The following is a 17,558-nucleotide window of genomic DNA, read 5'->3' as shown; positions in this document are numbered from 1 at the left end:
TGACTCGGAGGAAAGGAATGTCGAGATGGGGTGGATGGGGTTGGAACAAAAACGCGGGAGGTCGAAAAAGAAAAGAGGCAAGGTAGAGAAATCCTAGTAAAGAGTGAAAAGAATGAGAAGGTCCGTCGGTCAAAGGAGAGAACGACCGTCGTTGGCTGTTTTTCGTGACAGTGTCGAGGAGTTTGAAGATGTTCGAATGGCGGCACGCAAGAAATTCCCATACAGAACACAGGAGGCCCTTGCCGTCCGCGAAAGCCCCTGGCGCAAAAGGACAGCTAACAGCCTTGAACCCTTTCCTCGCCATGCTAAATGCTCTGATTGGTCAAATTATTTATTAAGCACGCGCCACCGTGCACACGCCACAGGCGCCACTAGACTTCCGTCACAGCTAGAAACACAAGGAAAGAGGGACAGTGCGCGGTGGGGCACTCGAGTTCAAGCTTCAGGCAATGACGGTTATGACGATAGCTGATAATTGACTATTGTGCACAAGCTCCTTCCTCACTAATGCACAACATCGACCTGGTGACTGCCACTTTTGTTTCTCAACCTACTACATCTACATCACATTGCACTTCCGAATCTTCGCCATCGTCAACACCCAACTCTTATTGCACAGGATCAGCATATCACCCAAACTCGATAACCGCTATCAGCGCATCACATCACAACGCATGCCACTCGGAGCTTGATCATCCACAACCGCCGCGATGTTGCTCCGCTTTCGCGGGCCCGACGGCATGATCCGTCAGGAAGCCGAGAAGACTGACACATTTGGCAGCATCATGCTCAAGGTACGTTGAAGAGAGCTTCGTTTTAATGCGAGGGCAAGGTGAGTCGCAAGCGTTTGCTAACTGCTCCAGCTGCTGCCTAAGCTTCCACCGACCGTCGACCCGACCACGATCACAGTATCGAACAACCCGACAAATAAGGGTGAGAAGCGGAAGGTGGCCGATGTGGCCAACGTGCCCATCAGCCAGACTGGTCTAGGGTATGTCGCATCAAGGAATCAAGGACAGCGTGATGCTCCCCTGATCTCGATCCCAGCTAACGCCAGCAGCCACGGTGACATGGTCTTTTTGGAGTACAAGCACAAGGAAGACGACTCCAACGGCCACTCAAACGGGGCCGCCACGTCCGCCAAACCCCAGACACTCTCCTCCTCGTCGAACCGTCTGAATGGCCAGCCCGTACTGCCCGCCGAGGACCGTCCGATCGACCCGCTTCCTGCAAATGCGCCCTCGACTTCAACCTCGATCTCGGCGGTGGCCACGCGCATAAAGAATCCTTGGGAGGTGGTGAAGCAGTCCAAGCTTGACGACACGCTCGACAAGCTCGATGGCAAGATCCCGCGGAAACGGGACCCCAAAATGTGCCGCCACGGCGCCAAGGGCATGTGCGACTACTGCCAGCCCCTCGACCCGTTCAATGCGGGTTACCTCGACGAGCACAAGATCAAGTACCTGTCCTTCCACTCCTACCTGCGCAAGATCAACTCGGAAAAGAACAAGCCCGAGCTTGGCGCCTCGTTTATTCCGCCACTGGTCGAGCCCTTCTTCCGCGTCCGGCCCAACTGCCCGTCTGGTCACGCGCAGTGGCCCGAGGGCATCTGCAGCAAGTGCCAGCCCAGCGCCATCTCCTTGCAGCCACAGACGTTCCGGTCTGTCGATCACGTCGAGTTTGCGTCACCAGCAATCGTCGACTCGTTTATCAACGCGTGGCGAAAAGGCGGCGGTCAGCGCCTGGGCTACCTGTACGGTCGCTATGAGCAGTATGAGGTGGTTCCGCTGGGCACAAAGGCTGTTGTTGAGGCCATCTACGAGCCGCCGCAGGTCGACGAGACCGACGGCGTGTCGTTGAACCCCTGGGAGAACGAGCAGGAGGTCGACGCCGTGGCCAAGCTGTGCGGCTTGGAGCGGGTTGGCGTCATCTGGACGGACTTGCTCGACGCGGGTGCCGGCGACGGGTCCGTGGTGTGCAAGCGCCACGCCGACTCGTACTACCTGTCTTCGCTCGAGGTCATCTTCGCCGCACGGCTGCAGGCACAGCACCCCAAGCCAACCAAGTGGAGCGACACCGGCCGCTTTGGTTCCAACTTTGTGACGTGCGTCATCTCCGGCAACGAGGAGGGCCAGATTAGCATTTCTGCCTATCAAATGTCCAACGAGGCGGTGGAGATGGTGCGCGCTGACATTGTGGAGCCGTCGGCCGAGCCTGAGTCGATGCTCGTGCGCGACGAGGAGGAGGACGACGGCACGGTCAGCCGCACGCGGTATATTCCCGAGGTCTTTTACCGCCACATCAACGAGTACGGCGCCAACGTGCAGGAGAATGCCAAGCCTGCGTTCCCTGTCGAGTACCTATTTGTCACATTGACGCACGGCTTCCCACAAGAGTCCAAGCCTGTCTTTACTGACCTGGGCTTCCCGATTGAGAACCGCGAGTACATTGGCGAGAGCCAGGAGCACTCGGCCGTCGCGCGTATGCTCCAAGCCAAGTCAGGCAAGGCGGACGCCAAGGACCTGCACGTCTCCAACTTCCACCTCCTCTGCGCCCTCCGCAAGATGGACGTATTGTCAAAGGTAGGGCCACCGTCACCCATCACGCGCAGCGTACGTATTATTTTGCATCTGTTTCTAACATATCCAGGACGAGGAAGCCCTGCTTTGCCGCGTCGCGACCCAACACGACCTTGCCGACACGTTCCAGCTGCAGTCCACACCCGGCTGGCAGACGCTGTTGATGATCCTGCAATCTGCCGGTGAGCGAATACCCAAGCGACCCCGACAGGACAGAGAGGAGGACATGGAGGACATCCAGTACCTAGGCACCGTGCGACGAAGCAAAGAAGACTTTGACGAGAGACGCATTGCTCGCAGTGGCAGTTTGAGAATGCGGAGTGGCAGCACCAGCGCAGCAGGTGGTAAGAGCAGCAGGGAAAATGAGAGCAAAAGGAGCAAAAACAGTGACGGCAGTGGGCGTCGCAGTGACCAGGGCGGCGGTGGTGCAGATCCTGCCACTTTTTCTCCTTCTTCGTCTTCGTCTCCGTCCATGTCGCCAGTGGCCGCCGATGCTCCTCCGTCTAGTTCCTCTTCGTTCTTACCGTCGTCCCTCCACACCCAGCCCCTCTCCTCTTCTTCTATCCCTCCCCTCCACCGTGCTTCTTCATCGGCATCTATCGGCGCCAACCGTGACACGGAATCTGGCGAACCTCTTGCTAAACGATTTGCTGCCGTTAGGCTAAACGCGCGCTCGCCGGCGTTGTCGAACCGCGCGACCCCCGATTTCACAGCGAACGGCACGGCCGATGCCACCGCCACAGACCCCGCAAGCTCGTCTTTGAGAAAACCGCTTTCCCCGTCGGGTACGGACAAGACACCGTCTACGAGTTCAAAGCACAAGTAGGAAGAGGAGTCGAAGGATTGAATACGGTCAATGGAAAACAAGGGCCGATGAATGGTGATGCTGGCAGTCGGTTTGGAATTGGGCGCTATTTATTATATCATGCGAGATAGGACAATGGTATACCCGGTATGGATCTGGGCAGAGAGAATACAATAACAAATTGTACGGAGAATGTTGGAACGATGGGGATTTGCTGATTGTGTGAAGACGGCCAACGTAGCTACCAAAGAGGTGGACCATATAACCACACCTAGTGGAACACAAGCAATATAGATGAAGAGTGGCATTAATGTGTGCAAAAAAATCGAAAAAGAAACTATACGCAACTCGACCGCGGCTTACAGAAACGTGAATAATGCTAACAAATGGTAAAACGAGAAACAAATTCCGAAAATCCTCACAATCAAATACATCATAAACTACCCAAACAGGATGAGATGACGTCGTTCTCACGGCTGCTGCTCTCTCCCCGCCTCAAACGTCTACTCCTGGTGGTTCATCCTATAAACCTTTTTTTTACTTGCCTCCCCATCCGTGTTCCCTTTCTTTTATCTTTTGTTGTATCAAATGAAGCCCCAAACGCCCGCAAAGAGATATTTGGACAGTCCGGATCCGGATGTGTGCTGCCAATGTGCGACTGAACAAAAGCCAACGCATTTACAGAGGCTTGCCGCCGATGAAGTCGGACCACCGGCGAACCTCGGAGGGTGTGCCCTCGGCGCGGGGCAGCTTCTCGCTCAAACACTGGGCGAAGAGGATGGCAGTCTGTGTGCGTATGTGTTAGTGGTGACAAACTTTCGGTGGGGGGCAGGAGTAGGAAGGGAATACACGGCGTAGACGCACCTTGGGCTCCATGAACAGGGGCACGCCAAAGTCGACGGCGTTGCGGCGCATGACGTAGTCGACGTCCTGCACCGTCTTGCCGCGGGCCTTGGCCAGGTTGAAGACGCCGCGGATGTCGTACTTGGCAAAGACCTCGCGCAGCTGGCGCTTGTCCTCGGTGGGGAACTCAATGACCTGCACGTCGATGGGCGTCTTGCTCTCGGCCTCGAGGAACGCCTTGACGCGCGGCTCGGCGGCGTACAGCTTGTAGCCCATGGGGCCGACAAAGTGGATGACCTTGGCGAGCCAGTCCTTGCTGGTCTCGCCGCCAAACAGCAGGCCCTCGCCAATCTCGGGCACGCGGAAGTTCATGGCCGACTGCACCGACGCCCAGTAGGCCTCCACCAGGTCCTTGCCGAAGCAGGCCATCTCGCCCGTGCTGGACATCTCGACGCCCAAAAAGGGGTCGGCGCCGGCCAGGCGGGTCCACGAGAACTGGGGCACCTTGGTGGCGACGTAGTCGCGCGGGACCTTCATCAGGTCGCGCGCGGCCGGGACGCCCTCGCCGACCAGGGCGTGGGTCGCCGCGTCGATGAAGTTGGTGCCGAGCACCTTGCTGACAAAGGGGAACGAGCGCGACGCGCGCAGGTTGCACTCAATGACCTTGAGCGCCGGCAGGCCGCCGGCAGGGTCGTCGGCCTTGATGATCTGCATGTTGAAGGGGCCGGTGATCTCGAGCGCGGCGGCGACCTTCTGGGCAATCTCCTTGACGCGGTCCATCGTGGTGTCGTCGAGCGACACCGGCGGCAGGATCATCGACGCGTCGCCAGAGTGCACACCGGCCTGCTCAATGTGCTCGCTGACAGCGTGCAGGATCAGCTCGCCCTTGGACGCAACACCATCCACGTCGATCTCCTGGGCGCCCTCGATGAACTTGCTGATCACGACGGGGTGGTCCGGCGAGACGCTGGACGCAGCCTCGAGCTTGTCCTTGAGGTCTTCCTGGCTGTGGATGACGGTCATGGCAGCGCCGGACAGAACGTAGCTCGGACGGACAAGGACGGGGTAGCCGACATCCTCGGCGAACTTGGCAGCAGCATCAACCGACGTCAGCTCCTTCCACGCAGGCTGGTCAACGCCAATGTTGTCCAGAATGTTGGAGAACTTCTGACGATCCTCAGCCTTGTCAATGTTCCGCGGGTCGGTGCCCAGAACCTTGGCACCGCCAGTCTCCTGCAGCCGGAGCGCAATGTTCTGCGGCAGCTGGCCACCCACCGACACAACAATATCGCTGGCCTGCTCGAGCTCGTAGATATCCATCACACGCTCGTAGCTGCTCTCATCAAAGTACAGCCGATCCGCCTCATCGCTGTCGGTGGATACGGTCTCGGGATTGTTCTCGAATGGGTGTTAGTAGTTTCATTCGCGTTCTAGAGGCATCAAACAGTGAAAGACGGCGAGGGAGTGCTTAGGAGGAGTTTAGATGGTGATGTTGTAAGCTAGAGGGCCCACTCGGGTCCACTTTAATATGCTTCCGGGAGCGATGACGGAGAGCGACGGCGTGTGCAAAGGAAGGTGCAAGGGGATAGACAAAAGAAAGGAGGTGCCCATAGAAGGAAGGAGCACGAGATGTATGAATAAACACGTGGAGTGCTGTAATTGAAATGCAGGGGGGCATCCACACGCGACCCTTGGACTTACATTAATCATGACCGTCTTCTTGCCCATCGCGCGCAGAGCGCGGGCAGCGCTGACAGAGCACCAGTCAAACTCGACAGAGCTGCCGATTCGGTAGACGCCGCTGCCGAGAACGACGGTGCCCTTGTCCTCAAAGGTGATGTCGTGGGTGCTGGCGTTGTAGGTGGTGTAGAGGTAGTTGGTGTTGGCGGGGAACTCGGCGGCAAGGGTGTCAATCTTCTTGACCCAGGGGTGGATGCCAAACTGGCGACGGACGGCGCGGACCTCGTCCTCGGTGCTGCCGAGGGCGCTGGCGATCTGGCGATCCGAGAAGCCCATCTTCTTGGCCTTGGTCAGGAGCTCGCGCTTGAGGCCGCTGAGGCTGCCAATGGCCTGCAGCTCGCGGGTGGTGTCGACAATGTTCTGCAGCTTGTACAGGAACCACTTGTCAATCTTGGTCAGCTCGTGCACGCGGTCGACCGAGTAGTTCTCGTGCAGCATAGCCTGGCCGACGGCGAGCCAGCGGCGGTCGGTGGGGTTCTGCAGCTCAAAGTCGAGGTCCGCAAACTTGTCGCCCTGGAAGCCGACGAAGCGGGGGTCGACCTGGCGGATGGCCTTCTGGAACGACTCCTCAAAGGTGCGGCCAATGGCCATGACCTCGCCGACCGACTTCATGGCGCTGCCAATGTCGCGCTTGACGTGCTGGAACTTGGACAGGTCCCAGCGGGGGATCTTGGTGACAATGTAGTCGAGCGACGGCTCAAAGTTGGCCGTCGTCGTCTTTGTGACGGCATTGGGCAGCTCGGGCAGGGTGTGGCCGAGACCGATCTTGGCCGCCGTGTATGCGAGCGGGTAGCCCGTGGCCTTGGAGGCGAGCGCCGACGACCGCGACAGACGGGCGTTGACCTCGATGACGCGGTAGTCCAGGCCGTCGGGCTGCAGGGCGTACTGCACATTGCACTCCCCCACAACGCCCAGGTGGCGCACAATCTTGATGGCGGCGGACCGCAGCATGTGGTACTCCTCGTCGCTCAGCGTCTGGCTGGGCGCGACGACAATCGAGTCGCCGGTGTGGATGCCGAGCGGGTCAAAGTTCTCCATGTTGCAGACGGTGATGCAGTTGTTGTTGGCGTCGCGGACGACCTCATACTCGAGCTCCTTCCAGCCCTTGAGCGACTTCTCGACTAGGATCTGCGGCGACAGCGTCAGCGACCGCGCCGACATGTTGCGCAGCTCCTCCTCATTGTTGGCAAAGCCCGAGCCCAGACCGCCCAGGGCGTACGCTGCGCGCACGATGATGGGGTAGCCGATCTTGCGGGCGGCGTCGAGCGCCTCGTCGACGGTGCTGACGGCAATCGACTTGGCAATGGGAATGTTGATCTCGTCGAGGGCGCGGGCAAACAGGTCGCGGTCCTCGCTGAGCTCGAGCGTGCGGACGCTCGTGCCGAGCACGCGCACGCCGTACTTGGCAAAGAGGCCGCGGCGCTCCATCTCGACACCCAGGTTCAGCGCCGTCTGGCCACCAAACGACAGAAAGATGCCGTCGGGCTTCTCGCGCTCAATGACGTAGCTGACATACTCGGGCGTCACCGGCAGGTAGTACACCTCGTCGGCGAGCGAGTGGTTGGTCTGAATCGTGGCGATGTTGGGGTTGATCAGCACCGAGGCCACGCCGGCCTCCTTGAGGGCCTTGAGGGCCTGGCCGCCCGAGTAGTCGAACTCGCCGGCCTGGCCAATGGCAAGACCGCCACTGCCAATCACCAGCACCTTCTTGACGTCGACCTCTGCCCGCGGCTTGACCACACCGCTCTGCATGTACGCCTTGGGGTCGTGCACCGAGTCTGCCACGGCCGAGTCGACGGCCGTCGCGGCGCGCTTGGTCGACTGCGACAGCGTGCGGCGCGTGTTGACGTAGCTGTTGAGCGTCTTGAGCGTCTTGAGCGTCTTGGGCTGCGGGCGGTGGACGATCTGCTGCAGCTGCACCTGGGCGCTGACCGAGAAGGCGGCGACGCGGGTCGAGGGGACGGCCGTCGGGAGGCATCGACCATGCCGGAGCAGGCGAGACGGAGCTCGGCCTGCCATGGACACGGCCGACATCATCGTATGAGGCTGAACGGAGAGGAGGGCGAGGAGGATTTAACAAATTATAACAGAAAATAAAAAATAGCAAAACAGAAAGAAAAGAAAAGGCGAGGCTATTTTGCAGATTGTCCCTATGCTCGTCTAGCCTTGCCTTTAATAAAAGAAAGGGAGGCCGAGGAGACAAAGGAGGGAGAGGGAGGAGAAAAGGAAGGGTGGTCCAAGCGAAACGCAGACAGGAAAAAAGAGTCATACAAGATAATAGTTTCTTGTTGAGGAGGGTCGCTATATTTTCCTATTTTCTCTCCATTGGCGGGGGAAGCCCGTGATAAGATAAGAGCCAGGCCCAGTTCGTCGGTCGTTCCTTCATCCTGTGTCTTTTTCTTTTTCTTTTTTCGTTACAGCGGCCGTTCGCGCTTTCCCCTGCCAAAATTTTGGGGCTACACAATTTTTTTTGCTCCCCACCGACGAATTCGGCTAACATGATTGGCTAATTAAGCTCCAACACCTAAACTATCAAAGAAGCGGGAAAGAACGAAGCCAGAATACAACGACGGAAAAGAAAAGAAGATCGGCTGCGACTGGATGGTTGTCCAGAGTATGAAAAATTTCGGCATTCCTCGTGGAAAACTCCGACAAAGGAGCGAGGCATATGGATGACAGCGGTAGTCCAATCGAATAGCCGTGGCACGCGCCCTTTAGCCCACCATGACGGTCATTGAGTCAATAAAATTTATTTAAACATAAAAAGAAACAAAAGAGAAGTACGGAAAAGTTGAGTTGTTTTAGTTGCATCACACAATGTTATAGCTGGCGTGTCGAAAAGAGAGAAAGGTGCATTGAGCTATGTAGAGAGACTGGAAGAGACAAACGATGCAGGTCGTGTGCTGCTCCGATCGTCACCGGTTTCGCTTTGCCCACCGAGAATATATGGGAATCTGGCAAATCCCATTGCTAAATTATGTGGAAATACGACCGAAATGTGGTGCGCGTTAGCGCCAGGGCAGGTCTCTTTGCACCCGCCGCCGTATTCGGACAAGCAGTGGGAAACCATGAGTGGATTGAATTACATGTACTACTTTATTTTTTAATTGTTTTATTTTTAAGAAAAAAAAAAAAGAAATAAAAAGAAATAAAAAATAAAATAATAAATAAACACGATAAATAAACTGAATACTACCATACGTACCCTGAATGCTTTCATGCCCCTGAATATGAGTCACGCTATGTAAACATGTCAACAGACAAAAGTCACTCAACAAATTCATCCTTTCAGCTGAATGCAATGTCTTCGCTACGCAAGTAACAAAAGTAAGCTCAATACAAAGAGTATAGTCTACCGGCAGAAGCCGCCGTCTTTACAGATCCGTTCTTAACTTTGCCTTTTATCCCCACCATGTCTTCTCTTTTTACTTTTCATGTCCGCTCCCATGTCCGTTTCCATTTCATTCCTTCAACACCCCTCTAATCCTTGTCCAGCCGCACAGCTGGATTCTTCTTGATGAAGTTGAGATCCACCTTGTGGCCCAGAAGCTCCCGGATGTTGGAGATGCCGTACTTGATCATGGTCGGCCGCTCCAGACTCAGGCCCCAGCCGTACACGCGCATGTCCCGCGGCAGGCCCATGGCCTCGAGCATTTCCGGCCGGAACATGCCGCTGTTGCCAATCTCCACCAGCTTGCCGAGGCCCTTGTGGTAGCTGAAGATCTCCATGCTGGGCTCGGTGTACGGGTTGTACGCCGGCTTGAACTTGAGGTCCTCCAGGCCCATCTTGCCAAAGAAAATCTCCATAAACTCCATCAGACCGCCCAGGGTCAGGCCGTAGTCGGCAATCACGCCCTCGACCTGGTGGAACTCGGCCAGGTGCGTCGCATCGACGGACTCGTTGCGGAACACGCGGTCAATCGAGAAGTAGCGCGCCGGCGGTGGCCGGCCGTCGGGGCCCTTCTTGGCGGCCAGGCGGTGCAGCATGGCCGACGAGATGGCCGTCGTGTGCGTGCGCAGCACCAGCTTCAAGCTCTCCTCGGGCGACCACGGGTAGCGGTAGCCAATGGAGTCGTACTTGCCCGTCTCGTGCACCTGGCGCACGTTGTCCCAGTACTGCTTGTAGTCCTTGGTGTCGGTCTCGTCGGCGGCGCGCGGGGGGTCGGCGCGGGGCGGGTCGGAAATGTAAAAGGTGTCCTGCAGGTCGCGTGCCGGGTGCTGCTGCGGGACGAAGAGGGTGTCAAAGTTCCAGAAGCCCGACTCGACAAACTTGTCCGTGGGCATCTCCTCGAAGCCCATCTCAAAGAAGATTTGCCGGAACTCGTGGCGGACCTTGTTGAGCGGGTGCAGGGCGCCGGCGTTCTGGTCGGCGCCGAGGGCGTCAAAGTTGTACGGCTTGAAGGTGGCCGTCTTCCAGGCGCCCGAGGCCAGCATGTCGGCCGTCAGGTCCGTCTCCTCGCGCACCATCTCGAGCGCAAACTTGTCCGCCTTGCGCACGCGGAAGCTGACGACCTTTTGCAGGCGCACCAGCTTGCGCTTGCGCAGCTCGGCAATGACCTTGGCGTCCGGGTGTGCGTGGTCCTTTTGGATGGCCTGCAGCTGCTGCCGCGTCGTGTCGGTAATGTCCGTCGCCACGGCCTTGAACTTGCCGTCGCTCGTCTTGGCAATCCACTTCTCGCGGAAGGCCTTGCCCTGGCCCAGCTTCGTCACCTGCTTGTCGCCCACGGCCTTCTCCAGGTCGGCCACCGACAGGCCCTCGACGGCCTGGCGCAAGGCTTCGAACACGCGCGCCTCGTGGCTGCCGTTGGCCGCAATCTGCTCGCCCTCGGGCTCCAGCAGGTACTCGTCGCGCTCCAGCGTCTCGTAGGCCAGCATCGACCGGGACCGTAACCGGTCCAATGCCGCCTTGATGTCGGTTGTCTTCTCATTCGGGAACACCTCGCTTGTCACCAGCGACTCGACGTCGGCCAGTGCCCGGAGCACCGCCGTGGTCAGGTCGTCCTTTGCGCTCGACATGGTGAAAGTCTGTATTTTGCAGTGCGTGATACGGCGATGTGGGGTTCGATCGCGAGAAAATCGGGGGAAAAGGAGAGCAGAGTCGTCGAAATTCCGCTGCAAGATCGCGGTCGCTGCTTCGGCAGGCTCGCCAGAGGGAATTGGTGCAGAGTTGTTGGTGACGAGGCTGTCCAGCAAAGTGACTCAGACGGGAAACATATGGGCCGTAGATTTTCGAGACAGCCCGCCATCAGCCAAAAACCGACCACAGGCCCACCGATCACCCCGCGGCTACACTGTCTTAACAGCCAGACTGAGGCTAGCGCCCAGTGCGCCGTTTGCAGGGGGAGACAGCAGGCTGTGCCAGGGGCGCACGGGATACTGTTTTTCCGGCCGACTCCAGACTTCCCCTGTGCGAAACATGAGACTGTACTGTAATAGCGGACATATCCCCCGTAGCTTGGCGGGTCGTGCTGTAAATTATTGCAGTTGGGAGGCACCGGGGGACACGAGTCCAGCGGCCGAGCCAGCCAAAGCGGACCTAACGGGCCCAGCCAGGCCCCCTGTCGTCTGACGACACAAGCGGCGCGCCAGGCGTCTGAAGTGTTCGTAACCAAACTAAGCTGTAATAGTAGCGACAGCTCCGCATGGCGCAGGCGCAGCCCGCTCAGACATTTGATGCACCTGCTCTTAACATCACCGTCTCGTAATTGCCATTCCTAGCCGCGTCAACCCCTTCCAAACGACATCTGATTTTCACGACGACATACTGTCACCGCTACCTCTCTCCCGACTCATTGATTGCCTGCTGTACCGAGACATCCACGCCATCGCCACATACCGGCCCACGCCCTGAAACATGAGGTAGCGTGCCGTCCGGCAGCCTCGCTGGCCTCGACCCATCTGAAGGCGAGAACACCTCAACCGCCTCGCCTTTATCGCACCTCCGGCCCGCCGAGACCGCCGAGCGCCGAGCCATGAACAGCAGTACCGATGCTGGCGGCGGTGCCAGCGGCAGTGGCAACGCAAGAAGCTCCCACCGCACCCGGCGCAGTCGAGCCAACACGGCCACACGAGCGCGCAGTGGCTACTCCAGCGCGCTCGCGGGCAAGGTCCGTGAGAGCCTGAAGAAGAAGCTCGCATTCTACACCGACATGATGAGCCAGCTGGACATGCTCGTCTTCGCCGAGCTGTGCGCCTTGTACTACATGGAGTGAGTCCCTGCCGTGCCCTCGTCTCGGTCTTGGACCTGGATCGTGAATCTCGTTTCGCTAACCGCACAGTTGTTCCTTCTTTCGCTTCGTCATCCGCGCCGCGCCGCACTCCTTTTTCCTGTCCCCGAAACCCGAAGACTTTGCCATTCCCCTCGACGCGCGAAAACCGCATCTCGTTGCCATCTTTGCGCCCAACTTCTTGTGCCTGCTCGCACACTCGTTGGGCTCGCTGCCCCGGGCCACCGAGGCCAACCGAGGCTACCTGCACGGCGGCGTCATGATTGACTTTGTCGGCCAAAAGGCACCGACCTCGGCGCTCGCGCTGGTGGCGCTCGACCTCGTTGTCCTCGTGGTACAGTGTCTGATGCTGGCGATGCATACGGAGCGCGAGAAGCTGCGCCGGCTGGTGTCCCCGATCCGGTCGGTTGCGACCAACGTAGCTACGGCGGCGGCGACGCGTGTCGGTGGACTGTCGGCGGCAGGGGGAACGGCTGCAGCGAATGGAGCAGCAAATGCAGCAACAAATGCAACGCCTGCGGCTGCGCCGACAATACAGGAACAAGACGCTGCCGAGCGAGGTGCTGCACAACAGGCGCCAGGAGCAGACGATGGTGCAGGCTCAGCACCAGCTGCGTCCAACGGCAACAGCGAACCAGACGAAGACGAGCGGCTGCACAACATCGACCTCGGCGGGCCCTTGGGCGCCGCCACGCCGGAGGAGGCTGTGGAGAACGCGCTTGATTCGCTCAGCTCCGGCGGCAACATTGGCGACTTTTACATTATACACGCAATACGGCGAGCATTGCAGGAGAAAGACAGCAGTGCCGCGGCACAGTCGCTTCAGTCGATTGGCTATGCAGTGACCTTGGCCCGTTTGGCGGCCGAGAGACGAACACGCGCTAGGATGAATGCGCAACCACGGCCACAATAACGGGATGGGCATGTAGATAGCACACAATAGACGGAACCCATATTCATGAACTAATGAGCATACATACTGGAGAGAACTGTTTGATTCTATAGTGAGTACTTTACGGATGCATTGGGGTTTAGTCGGTCACAATACATGTTTGGAGTATGGGCAGTGTAAAATCACAAAGGCTTTTCTTGCGAGAAGACCTTAGTATGCAGTATTTCAAGTCCCAATATAAACGTATATACAATGCAAGTCCGAAACGCCCTTCTTCCTCTTGTATCAAGCGCCCCCAGTCCTTTAGGCCACCTTGCGGCCCACGTTGCCAAGACCAGTACCCTTTATAGAAATGAGCACATCATGTTTGCTCTGCGCATCCTCATCGTCCTCGCTGTCGCCACCACCGAGAACGTCATCCTCTGCCTGCCGCAGACCCCAGCTGCTCGCGCCAAATGCCTTGAGGTCCCGTGCCAGTCCCATCACCTCCTCAGCCACCACAACGTCCCGGCTCACCCGCAGCCGGCCCACGTCCTCGGAGCCCATCGCCATCAGCGTCAGCACCGTCGGCGCCGCCGTCCAGCTCACACACCCGCCCTGCGCAATCGCCTCCAGCAGGCGGTGCGCGCACTGCGTGCCCAGGTCCTCGGCCAGCACGCCGCCCTGCGCGGGGCTCACGACGTCGGCCGAGTACACGACGCCGTTCACAGTCGACTCGGCCACCAGGCACAGGCCGAAGCCGATGCCGGGCTTGTCGCCGCCGCCGTTGCCGTCGTCTTTGCTGGGCGGTGCCTCGGCAATCTTGATCTCGCCCGTCAGCGCATTGAGCACGCCCCGTGCCGCGTGGATCATGCGCTTGTTGTTGGACGCGGACACGCCGACGCTGTAGGCGACACCGCCAATGCGCTTGATGCGGCCGGCACCGCGGTGCAGGTGCAGCGTCTTGGGCAGGCGGACCTGGCTGGCGAAGCGCAGCTCGACGACACCGTTGCCGCGGCGGTCGCCGTGGCCCGCACAGCTGCGCTGCCGGATGTTCAGCTCGATGCGGGCCGGCGGGATACCGAAAAGCCCATACAGCGGCAGGATGGCGAGGCGGAAGGCGTCGGCAGAGATGTCGCCGGTCTCGGTGGCGGAAGTAATGACGCCGGGGCCGGAGAAGCGAATGTTGACGTGGGCCTTGGAGAAGGGTGCCAGCAGGGCCATGGGCAGCAAGAAGTAGGAGATACCGCGTGTGCAGCCTGCAGGAATCTTGTGCTCAATCACGTCGTCCTCGGTGGCGCCGGCGCCGGCGACGGTGCCCGTGATGAGGCCCGGGTGGAAGGTGATGGTAGTACCGGTGTAGGAGATCTGGAAGGCGCTGCCGTTGGTGACGGCGTCGAAGAGGCGTAATAAGGAGACCTCGTGCGGTGCGAGGCCAGGATTTGTCGGTGAGGAGCTGCGGATGCTGGAGATGTGCACCGGGCGGCCTGTGAGGGTGGCCAGGAGAAGGCGCTGGGCAAGGAACCGGTGGCCGGTGAAGCGCACAAAGTCGGAACCAGAGGGGCCCGCCATGGCGGACGCGGCAATGGCTTGTGAGTGGAAGGAAAGATCGTTGCGAGGGAAGGTTTCCCTATGTCGTAATAGGTGTGCAGCGTTGTCGAGCAGGGATTCGTGGGTTGTCTGAAAAAAAAAAAAAAAAAAAAAAAAAAAAAAAAAAAAAAAAAAAAAAAATGGCGATAACAAAACATTATCACCAAAAAGTCAATTCTGCCAAAGGCGGTGAAGCGTTTTACGATAACTCCACTAAAAAGTCTTATCGTAACTGCCTGGGCCGATCAGTGATTGCCGTGCTAGAGTACAACCTTCCCCTGAAAAATTCTTACAACATTACTATCACGTGACTTCCTGTTAGTGCCACGCGCATAATTTGCGGGTGACACTAACAGCAGCCCCTGAACCCCCTAATCTCGCCGTCGACGACCATGGCCGCCGTCGACAACACCGTTGGGCCGGTGACCCCCGACCGTCCGTCGTTAACTCGACCGGTGGACGGTGTTTATATAAGTATACTAGTTCCGGATACGACGACGAGAGTCGTCGTAGACCGGTAGCCCTTTAAAACCGTTACGACTATTACGTTCCCTTTTAAGGTTATTTAAAAGGATACTTCGAGTATAACGTTTAGTTTTTAATCGGTTATTAAAGTTATATAAAATAAGTTATTAAATTAAAAGACCGATACGTAAGTTTTAAAAAAGTTAAGTACGTACTTAAACGATTTCTTTAAATACTTTATTATAATATCGTTAACGTATATACGTACGGTTACGAGATAGTTTAAAAGAGTAAGACGTTATATAATTATAATTATATACGTTATAAACTTTAAGTTTAACGGGTAAACTTTATTATCGGACGGTCCGTTAAAGACCGTTCCGACGGTAAACTCGGGGTCGTTCCCCGTCTCGACCGTTACGGTATTAACGTTATCGTATACCGTAGTAACTAGTTAAAGTACTATTAATTTTTTAAAGACGTTCGTTTTATAAAACGGTATAACCACTCGTAAAAAGATACTTAAAACGTCGTAAACGTTTTAAGTTAAACTTAACCTTCGTATTATTATTACTTTATACGAGAACGAGACGGTAGGACTATAACGTACTCTTTTTTATTAAGTAAGGAAGATTATTATTAATAACGTCGGTATTTTAAAGATATTTATCCGTTTAATTTATAACTCTCGTATAAACTACGTCGTAATTATAACGGACGTTACTTTTTAAAACACGTTCTTCGTAAAAGTGTATAAATAAGTTATCGAGAGTATTTTAAAGGTTAACCGGGTCGGGCCTTTTAAGACGTAGTATAATTATATAGTAAATAACGTATCGAATACTATTTACGACGTCCTTTAAACTACCCTTATCCGAGTAAGTAAAAAATAAGTCCGTAAAGAAACGTACGTTAAGACTTAACGGCGTTTTATATAAGTTATTAAAATATTTATTAATTAAACCTACGATAAAGACCGTTTTATTAATTAACTTATTTATTTTACTAAAACCGTAACGCCTTTCCGACTCTTTAAGATTAATAGTCGTATAAAGTTTATCGTATATAAACCGAAAGTTTAACGTTATAACCTTAATTATTAACGGTATTACATTTACGGGTTTTATTCGTTACCGTCGGTATACTCGTAATACGTTATACGCCTTTACGAATACCCTTTAAAACCTTACACTTAACCGTCGAAGTACGTTAATTATTTCGGCCCCTCCTTTTTAAATTATTAAGGTTACTTTACCACCTTACGTCGTATAAACGGTTAATATATTCGTTTTATTAAAAAAAAACGGTACGAGGTTTAAAAGTTCGGTTAACGGTTATATTAAAAAACGTAAGACGTAAAGACGATATAATAAGTAGTCTCTTTTACCCCCTCCTTTAATCTTATACCGAGTAAGGTTAGTTTATAACGGTAAAGTAACTCGAGCCTTTTATCCGAAACTTTAACGATAACCGTCGTCCGGGGTAAAACTTTAAAAGAGCCCGTTTAAGGCCCGGTTAATAAAAAGTCGAAACGGAATATTATTCCCCCCTTTTTTTATAACGTAAAAAAGGCCTTTTAAAATATATTTAACTTTTTAAACACCGACTAGTTTAACGTTAATATAAATAATACTTAGTTAATATATAAACGTCGAAGATAAAAATTAACCGTCTTACCCTTTTTTATTAAGTTAACGGACCGATACTTACGTAATATAATATAACGTAACGTATACGGTCGTATAATATAACTTAATTTTAACCACGACGAATATAAACCACGTCGATATAGTTTATATATAAAAACCTTATATAAAAACGTCCTCGAACACCGTTACGTACCCGTAATACGACACTTTAACACTTACGGATATTTAAAATAGTATTAAAGTAACGAGACCGTGAGTTATATTTTACGTCCGTAAAAACGTAGGTTATAAAATAAAACTTCGTCGGTTAAATAGTTTAATTAAAGACGTTATTTAAATAAAGATCGATAGTATTACCCACTTAAATATTTATTACGAGTTTAATACGTACGAGGTTATAAACTTTATTTTAAAGATTACCTTATTAACGGACTTCGTAATAAACGGTGGTTTTAACACGGCCTTTTAACGGTAAGACTTTAAAAGGAAAGTACGTGTTTAAAGGTTAACGTTAATAGACTAAACGGACGTTAATAAGTTAGTATTTATAAAAAAAGTCGGAGTTTTAACGTATTAAAACGGGGGGGTGTTTAATCTCGTCTTTTTTAATATATTATTCACTATTACGTTTATAGTTAAGGACTTACGTTTTAACTTTAACTACGAAACCTTTTTTACTATTATACTCGAACGACGACCTTAAACTAGACCGTCCCCGACGTATAACGTAACCTTAAACGTTCTTTTACGTTTTACGGACTACTTTAAAACCGTAACCGGTCGATTATT

At 54.6% G+C, this 17,558-nt stretch overlaps 5 protein-coding genes across 5 annotated transcripts; 2 read left to right on the top strand and 3 right to left on the bottom strand.

Annotated features, from left to right (window-relative positions):
- Positions 1 to 710: 710 nt before the first annotated feature.
- SPBR_04673 (nuclear protein localization protein 4) lies at positions 711 to 3,405 on the top strand (the record flags this gene model as incomplete). The annotated part of the gene is made up of 4 exons (XM_040762950.1): positions 711 to 794; positions 864 to 991; positions 1,061 to 2,612; positions 2,650 to 3,405. The coding sequence occupies 4 exons, from the start codon at positions 711 to 713 to the stop codon at positions 3,403 to 3,405; spliced, it is 2,520 nt and encodes an 839-aa protein (XP_040615835.1).
- Positions 3,406 to 4,062: 657 nt separating this feature from the next.
- Positions 4,063 to 8,004, bottom strand: SPBR_04570 (carbamoyl-phosphate synthase large subunit; the record flags this gene model as incomplete). The annotated part of the gene is made up of 3 exons (XM_040762847.1): positions 4,063 to 4,170; positions 4,249 to 5,625; positions 5,929 to 8,004. The coding sequence occupies 3 exons, from the start codon at positions 8,002 to 8,004 to the stop codon at positions 4,063 to 4,065; spliced, it is 3,561 nt and encodes a 1,186-aa protein (XP_040615834.1).
- Positions 8,005 to 9,447: 1,443 nt separating this feature from the next.
- SPBR_04948 (phenylalanyl-tRNA synthetase alpha chain) lies at positions 9,448 to 10,983 on the bottom strand (the record flags this gene model as incomplete). The annotated part of the gene is made up of 1 exon (XM_040763225.1): positions 9,448 to 10,983. One exon carries the CDS (start codon positions 10,981 to 10,983, stop codon positions 9,448 to 9,450), a length of 1,536 nt encoding a protein of 511 aa, XP_040615833.1.
- A 956-nt stretch (positions 10,984 to 11,939) lies between these two features.
- Positions 11,940 to 13,107, top strand: SPBR_05082 (uncharacterized protein; the record flags this gene model as incomplete). The annotated part of the gene is made up of 2 exons (XM_040763359.1): positions 11,940 to 12,175; positions 12,246 to 13,107. 2 exons carry the CDS (start codon positions 11,940 to 11,942, stop codon positions 13,105 to 13,107), a joined length of 1,098 nt encoding a protein of 365 aa, XP_040615832.1.
- A 282-nt stretch (positions 13,108 to 13,389) lies between these two features.
- SPBR_05045 (RNA 3'-terminal phosphate cyclase-like protein) lies at positions 13,390 to 14,637 on the bottom strand (the record flags this gene model as incomplete). Its single annotated transcript, XM_040763322.1, has 1 exon — positions 13,390 to 14,637. One exon carries the CDS (start codon positions 14,635 to 14,637, stop codon positions 13,390 to 13,392), a length of 1,248 nt encoding a protein of 415 aa, XP_040615831.1.
- Between the last annotated feature and the right edge of the window lie 2,921 nt (positions 14,638 to 17,558).

This window comes from Sporothrix brasiliensis (genome assembly GCF_000820605.1).
Source record: "Sporothrix brasiliensis 5110 chromosome Unknown Cont21, whole genome shotgun sequence".
Taxonomy (NCBI): domain Eukaryota; kingdom Fungi; phylum Ascomycota; class Sordariomycetes; order Ophiostomatales; family Ophiostomataceae; genus Sporothrix; species Sporothrix brasiliensis.
The sequence above is the reverse complement of the archived record's forward strand: the minus strand, read 5'-3'. Positions and strand labels throughout refer to the sequence as shown.